A 6,741-nucleotide genomic window follows, 5' to 3' on the forward strand; every position below is an offset into this window, starting at 1 on the left:
TGTTCCTAATTCCATTTCCTCTTCTGTAACGCTGAGATACCGGTAAATGTCCCGAGTCCAGCTTCCTAACGGCACCGTTCAAGTTCTAATCTTAGTGGGTCGAATCGTTTCTTATTCATATATAGTAAATGAAAATAAGCTCTAGAGAAGTGGGACCATGATAGTTCTTTGGAATGTATTCTCACAGCTTATTGTCATTTTAAGCTTGGGGTTTCATTAACAACTCAAATATTGACCGCTGCACCAAAGAGTCCGGTAACAGAGCCTCAGCTTTCAAGAATTTTAATCTAGAGCCTGGAAGTACATTTCCAGCTGATGGTCTTGATAGTCTTGTAACAGTGCCTCCAGATCCACACTTAAATGTAAAATGTACCTTGATTCTAAACGTCAAACATTTAGTGCAGCACACACACTGTAATATGAGGTATTGATTTTCAGGTCAAGAGCGTAAGTGTAAAAAATGGTTTCTGACTTGCTCTCAGTTAAATTACCCAAAACAGGGGAATCCGCATTTATGAATCAAACACAATAGAGATTACAGAAGACTTGGGCCAAAGTAGAAAAGCCTTGGTAATTCTAAGCATTGGATAGTTCTCCAAAATTGAATTAATTCCTGATGTTCAGGAATGGCTCCACAGGGGTGGGCAAAATTAGATTTACAGTTGTGAGAATGCAAAATAGACTTTTTGAATGAACTGTAAACTACTTTCGCTAATCCCTGTATTTAAATGATAGTAAAGACTTAATTAAACTAATCATGTATTTTGTATTCTCTTCGTACCCCAAATCCTAGGCATTGCATACTCTCTAGAGGGGTCATAGCTGTATCTTTTCTACTTCTTGCTGTTAGTCTTTAGCTGAAGCTAGAAACCTGACATAGATACTTAATTAATTTTTTTAGACTTATAGACAGTTTCCATCTTTTTACATTAATGAACTTCAAGTAATATTGCCCTAGTCTGCCCTTGAAATTTTTCCCATTTACAATGAACATGTCCTGCATCCAAACCATAACAGACTTGTATAACTAACTTTCATTCTTTTGGATGTCTTAAGAAACTTATTTCACACATTAAAAAGAAAAGCATCCTTACAAAGTTATATATTCACTGCCCAAATATAAGAAACACAATAGTGGAGGAAAAACTAAACCTTATTTATTTTTTAAAACCAGACCACTAGGAAAATGTATCATAGTCCTGAAACAGCAAACAAAAAGTCTGTATTACCATTTCAAGTAATAACTTGGTAAAAAGACAACAAGGTTCTTATCAAAACGGTAAGGTGCCAGAGCTGGGGTTGGAACACTGCATATTGCAAAGCCCCAAGGCAAAAGTGGTATTTGGTAATGGTGGTGGTAGGGGTGGAGGGGTGGAAGGAGGGGCAGCCCCTCTTTTGTTCTAAAGGAGCCACAGCTCACCTGAGTTGCTTACTTTTTCTACCTTGACCTTCTTGTTGCCAAAGGATTGTCTCAGTAGGGCTCTGTTATTTTAGGGTGCTAATTAAGCAATACTGGGGTCACGTTTCATTCCTGAAAACCAGGTTTTTCCAAATCCAGTACTTCATAACTCTCTTAATTAAGCAGTCAACAGTTCCTCTTTCATTGTTCATTCTTGGGTATTGGGGTATAGCACAATCAAAACCCCTTTTCCCTTTAAGGTAGAGTACCACTGCAAGATTGTCCTGTCACTTTGCTGCAGACCTCCTTAGGGCCCATCACCGCAGGCAGTGAGAGGTCTGCTTCCCATACCCAGTGACATTGCCCCTCATGTTTTTGGAGGGTCTTCAAGCTGAAAGATGTAGTGTGTGAAAACTTAAGAAGTGTGCATCTACATCTTGGTGGACAGAAATAGATATCCAAAGGAAGCTTTCAAAGTTCTTATCCAAACTACCTCTTCCAACTCCACATCTTGTCAACTTCATGCCCTTGTATATAAAACAAAACCAAGCAAAACTAATACCCAGAAACCATTTTTCCCTTCTAAATTAGTGACCTCATGAATTTTGTTTTACAGCTTACAAAAAATGGTGTGGTGATGCTTCTGGTAAACAGGAGGTTGGCAACAGATAGAAACACCTCTTCTCGCATACCACTAGATCATTGGCAGGTCAGAGGAACCTGTCAGCCTGTTGATATCTCAGAGAGCTCTGGCTTGGTTTGAGGGAAATACCTGTTGTCAGGATAAGCATTTACCACGTAAAAATTAGGCTCTCAAAAACTCTGTGACCCAAATTTTAGCACCAGTTTTTTTTCATTTCACTTTCTAGGATTAAAACACAAAAGAATCAGTGTCCAGAGGCAAGTGACACATGCCTTAACCTTGCTGCCACCCTTAATTTCTTCATTCATACACTTTGCTTAAAAGACCAAAATTCTCATTCTTCATTTTAAATAGATTCCTGCCCTCAGCCTCAATGGCCAATGGCAAAGGCTTCTATTTCTGAATGGATGAGAGAGACTCCTTCATCTTCTTAGTCATGGTTGGAATGAGGTTCAAATGGTCATCCACACACTTGGTCACACAGCTCTCCAGCTGCCGCTTCACCTGAAGCTCTTTACTCCCTGCATCTATTGAATCTTTGGCTTTGTCATTGCAATGCATGGTGCACCGTGCCAGGCGGTCCTGTGGTGAGAAGGAAGAGGAGAGAGAAGGCTGAGAAACTGGCCTTCATTTACCAAGTGCTTATCATGCACTGGGTCCTGTGCTATATACAGTTAAGTCTCACTTAATGTCATCATGGGATTGCAGCAAAACATGTATGATGAAACCAAATTTACCATGGCTAATTGATATGAAAGAGCTACATTCCTATGGTATCTTTGTTATAACAAAATGGTATTATTTGAGGATCTTCTGTGTTTTGGCTTGACATGTATTATCTTAATGAATTAAAGGACACTAGTAAAATTAACCAAGATTATCCTGCTTGAAACAGAGAGTGGCATCAGGAGAGCCCAGACAAGGCATTACTAGAAACGAAATGAATGACAGAATTGTACAGAAGCCCGTTCCAGGAAGTGAGAAGTAACTAAAGGCCAGTTACTCAATTACAAAAAGACCTACAAACATCTTGATTATTACTTAATGTCTGCCCTAGCTATAGAAAAACACTCAACAATTACTTATTGACTATCTACTATGTGCCAGGTACGCTTTTTCTCCTTCTTTTTAAAGATTTTATTTATTTATTTTTAGAGAGAGCGGAAAGGAGGGAGGAAGAGAGGGAAACACCAATATGAGACAGAAACATCGACTGGTTGCCTCTCGTAGGTGCCTCAACCAGGGAGCAAACTTGCAATCCAGGCATGTGCCCTGACCGGGAATTGAACCTGCAACCTTTCGCTTTGCAGATGCCCAACCAACTGAGCTACACAGGTCAGGGCTATGTGTCAGGTACTCTTCTAATGGGGGGATATACCAATGAGTAAAACAGATAAGGTTCTTGCCTCCATAGAACTTACATTCCAGTAGGGGAAGACAGACCAACAGAACAAATAAGTGGAGATGTTGAGGGAACAATTGGATACATGAATTTGGAGACCAGGAGTGAAGCTGGTCTAGAGATATGAAAATAGGAGTTGTCAGCATATAGATGATAATTACAACCATGAGACTAGAGAACTAGATAGAAAAGAGGAAAGGTTCAAGGACAGCCCTGGGCACTCCAATGTTCAGAGGTTGGAAAGTGGAAAAGCCAGCAAAGGAAGCCATAAAAGGATGGCTAGGAAGAGAGGTGGAAAACCAAGAAAGTGAGATGTCCTGGTAGACAACTAAAAGTGTTTCAAGGAGGGGAAGAGTGATCCACTGTGTGAATTATGCAGATAGGCTGAGTAAGATGAGGAATGAGAAATGACCACTGGATTTAGCCCTATGGAGGGGAAGGGCAAGAGCAGTTCTGGCACAGTAGAATAGTTAAGTCTGACTGGATAGGACTGAAAAGTGAATGGAAGGAGAAAAGTTTTATAGCAATTCAAGAATCAAAATTTCAAAGACCCTATTTAGAAAATTAGGTGTCAAAATAAACACAAAGAAACCCTTTGGAGTTCCATGATTTTGGAGAAGTTATTCCTTGTCAGTAATTTTAAAGAATTTTGTATAGCAGAATGTAAAAATGTATCATATTAGATAAAATTTTTCCATGTGAACAGAATCCCAGGCTATGAAAAACTGCTTCAGGAGTGGGCCCTGCTTCCCCCAAGTTCCAGAAAAGTTACTCAGGGAAGAGAGTAAAATGACATTTTGGCTGCCCCTTGCTCAAGACGGATGGGGGTGGAGGTGGCTCTTTGTGACCTCCGAAAGGCTAGTGAGGCAGGCATCAGAGAGTCAACAGTAATAACGATTCATATAAATGATGCTCTTTAGTGACATGTGGGCTGCCCTCCGGGTGTGGCAAGTAGGGTCAGTCCTGGGTGGTTATGTCCACAGAATGATGATAGGATCTTGCTCTAATCTGTGCCTTTTTAAGATCTATCTATTCCACTTTCCTGGGGATTCTGCTATTGTAAAATTGAATTAATATGTGTTTTAGAAAGCTTTATACTATACAGTGTGTCTGTATATATATATATCCTGTTATGTATAGAATATATTCACACATATATGTATGTGTGTAAATACACACACACACACACACACACACACACATATTCTGTTAACTACAAAAAAACCCCCAAAAAACAAAACCCTGTAAAGCTCTTCGTCATAAACTCCCTTGGTAACTTATTGTTTCTATGGGAAATACTTGCAGTACTCAATCTCCAGGACCTTTCCAAAATTTCAAATTCTGTCAAGTGGTCACAGCATTATCACCGATGTTAACAAAATCAAGACACTAAAGCCCAGAGTTTTGTAACTCATGTTTGTCACCTTCAAAAGAGGAACATCAAGGACTAGAATCCTCTTTCTGGGATATTCCTCACCTGGAACTTCTCCAACTCGCTGGTAACCAGGGCCTGGGCTTGAGCCAGAGGCCCATGGCAGCGCTCAATGCATTGGTGCACTTGCTGCATGGACGCCTGGCTGTCCTCGCAACAGCTAGCACTGCACCGGAACATGAGGCCCTGAGGAGGGAGGGCAGAGAGAAGTCAGATAGGGAGAGCCCCAGGGACAGAGATGACCTTGGAGTGCTACAGGGCTTGGGAGGAGCCCCTCCCATATTTGCACCTCTCCTTAGACTAGACATCAGGATCTTAAGACCGCGAATGGGAAAATTATCCTCAGTGCCTCACAGAGTGATTCCTGGCTTTCTTGCTTCTGGTTCGGTGTAAACTGTTGCCTACTGGGCTGGGTGGAGGGGAAAGGCAGCGGTGGGTCAGATGAAGCCAAAATCTTAAAACCACGTGCCTATACCACAGGGTTCAGAGGTCGGATATCTAGCAATCTATATTCCAAAAGAGGGGAACCCATCAATGAGAAAGGGCACTACTACAAGGGGAACCCATAATCCTTTTCGGGAGACAGGACCAAAAGACAAAACATTTAGAGTATCAAAGCAGAAGAGCGTATAAACCAATGCTCTGTAGCGCAAAGAACTGGACATGAATGACCTGGCCATTGAGGAGGCAGAGCACTTTTGCCTCTCTTGCCCTTCACCTTGGCTGTCCTCTTTCAGCCTCGGGCTCCTCATATGCAGAAGCGGCCAGGCAAGAAGGGAGGGTGGGGCCTCAAACCAGGGGCTTTCTAACCCTGGTCCGGGGACACCCCTGACCCCTGTGATGGTGTGGGTGACAACGGCCTTGAGTGTTTCGAGGACGCACAGATTTCATCCTCTCAGCCAAAGTTCTAGAGTTTCTGAGGGCAAAGCCTGCTTCAGAGGGCGCCGCGGTTACCCCAGGGACACCCCAACCTGGTTCTGCGGGCGAGGGCAGGCGGCCCAGGACATCGCGCGAGGGCTTGGGAGGTGTCGGGAATCGCGGGAAGGGGCCGGGAATGCCAGACCGACGGGTTTCCCCAGAGTCGGCTCCCGCCCGGCTACCTGCATCTTCCGGATATTCTCTCTCTCCAGACTCTTCACCATGGAGTCCACCGCCTCCTGAACTCGATGATGCTGCAGGTCCGCCATGGCGACCCCGCAGTGCACCGGCGCCGCAACGGTGTCCACATGGACTCCGTGCCGGGGCCCGCCCCCTCGCCGCCGCTTCCCGGGTCACCGTGGCAGGTTCTTCCCCTGCCCACGCCGCCGCCTGGCGTCTGAGAGGAGCAACTGCAGGCTGGGAGGCCGCTGTGCCGCCTCCCAGAGTCGCCTCCCCACAACCCTTCAGCTTAGTTGGTGTGTAACGCACCATAGCAGCCTTCCCGCAGGGGCGGGCTCTTTCCCCTATCTCTGCACAGGTACGAGGTGCGCACTGCGACCGCCTTTCTTTCTCTCCTTCCTTCCTTCTAACTCAACACATTTTTAATACGTATAATTAACATACAGAAAAATGATCAGACCTTAGCTATACTGCTTAATGAATTTTAACAAACCTGCTCTTTCTCTGTCATTTTTCCCCCTATGCCCTCACCTCTTACGCCATGTTTTCTGCTTTCTGTCACTACGGTTACATTTTTCCTTTCTGGAATTTTTTAAACATTAATTTTTTAGCACTGCCCCTCCCCCCAGCATTTCCCCCTCCTTAGCGCATGTCCATGGGTCCTACATATAAGTTATTTGGCTTCTCCATTTCCTATGCCAGTCTTACCCTCCCCCTGCCTATTTTGTACCTACTATTTATGTTTCTTATTCCCTGTACCTTTTCCC

General features: G+C 43.8%; 1 protein-coding gene across 1 annotated transcript; it reads right to left on the reverse strand.

Moving 5' to 3' along the window:
- Window positions 1-1,145: 1,145 nt before the first annotated feature.
- Window positions 1,146-6,128, reverse strand: FAM136A (family with sequence similarity 136 member A). The gene is made up of 3 exons (XM_054586930.1): window positions 5,977-6,128; window positions 4,922-5,062; window positions 1,146-2,624 (listed from the first exon to the last, which is right to left on the reverse strand). Exons 1-3 carry the CDS (start codon window positions 6,061-6,063, stop codon window positions 2,436-2,438), a joined length of 417 nt encoding a protein of 138 aa, XP_054442905.1. The 5' UTR covers window positions 6,064-6,128; the 3' UTR covers window positions 1,146-2,435.
- Window positions 6,129-6,741: the final 613 nt, after the last annotated feature.

The sequence above is a fragment of the Pteronotus mesoamericanus genome, unplaced genomic scaffold (genome assembly GCF_021234165.1).
Source record: "Pteronotus mesoamericanus isolate MK-2021 breed Mesoamerican mustached bat unplaced genomic scaffold, CSHL_Meso_final contig_98, whole genome shotgun sequence".
NCBI classification, from domain to species: Eukaryota; Metazoa; Chordata; class Mammalia; order Chiroptera; family Mormoopidae; genus Pteronotus; species Pteronotus mesoamericanus.

What these genes read in the sequence shown, in the direction of transcription:
- FAM136A (XM_054586930.1), bottom strand. Translation starts at nt 6,063, where the DNA reads ATGGCGGACCTGCAGCATCATCGAGTTCAGGAGGCGGTGGACTCCATG. An exon ending in AGAATATCCGGAAGATGCAG is followed by an intron (nt 5,063 to 5,976) that starts GTAGCCGGGCGG and finishes CTCCCTCCTCAG; the next exon opens with GGCCTCATGTTCCGGTGCAG. An exon ending in GCGAGTTGGAGAAGTTCCAG is followed by an intron (nt 2,625 to 4,921) that starts GTGAGGAATATC and finishes TTCTCACCACAG; the next exon opens with GACCGCCTGGCACGGTGCAC.